Genomic DNA, 523 nt, shown 5'->3' with positions numbered 1-523 from the left:
ATGATCGATGGGTCTTACTCCATCAATTGGTCCGTAGAATTCCTGGAAATCTTTTCCTTCCTGACCTTGTGGTAATTTCATTTCTATAGACAAAATATTATATAAAATAACGGATTATATTATAATAATAACAGAGATATTATTATAATCTTGGGTAAAAGGTTGATTCTTCGTTGCGGGTATTGGTTTGTGTTGTGTTTTCAGTTTGTTGTGTAGTTCGTATTTCTTCATGTATTGTTGTATGTGCTGGTGCAGTACTTGGTCCAGGATTTTCTTCATTTCTTCTTTCTTCCTTTGGTGTTGCTCCTTTTCCAAGATGTACCAGTAAATTTGTTACTGAGTCCCAAAGTGCTCCTATTAAATGTATTGACCAGCCATAAATTGAATGAATATCGTATCCATGAATTATAGTATCAATGGCTAATTTAATTGTTCTTATGCAGAAATATATTCCAATTAATCCTGCACTGGCATTTCCAAAGATTATGAATGTTCCCCAAATTTTCTTCCATGTGTTTTTGAC

General features: G+C 33.3%; 1 protein-coding gene across 1 annotated transcript in view; it reads right to left on the bottom strand.

Annotated features, from left to right (window-relative positions):
• Positions 1 to 6: 6 nt before the first annotated feature.
• The window catches only part of LOC116852621, a 2081-nt gene continuing 1564 nt past the window's right edge, over positions 7 to 523 (bottom strand). The window contains exon 3 of the mRNA XM_032833148.1: positions 7 to 363. Within this exon, the coding sequence (XP_032689039.1) occupies positions 143 to 363 (221 nt within the window). The 3' untranslated portion in view covers positions 7 to 142. The remainder of the gene's footprint in view (positions 364 to 523) is intronic.

Source organism: Odontomachus brunneus, unplaced genomic scaffold (assembly GCF_010583005.1).
Source record: "Odontomachus brunneus isolate Ranch 3 - 2012 unplaced genomic scaffold, Obru_v1 Obru_scaffold_241, whole genome shotgun sequence".
Lineage (NCBI taxonomy): Eukaryota > Metazoa > Arthropoda > Insecta > Hymenoptera > Formicidae > Odontomachus > Odontomachus brunneus.
Note: the sequence above shows the minus strand (reverse complement) of the source record. Positions and strands in the feature narration are given on the sequence as shown.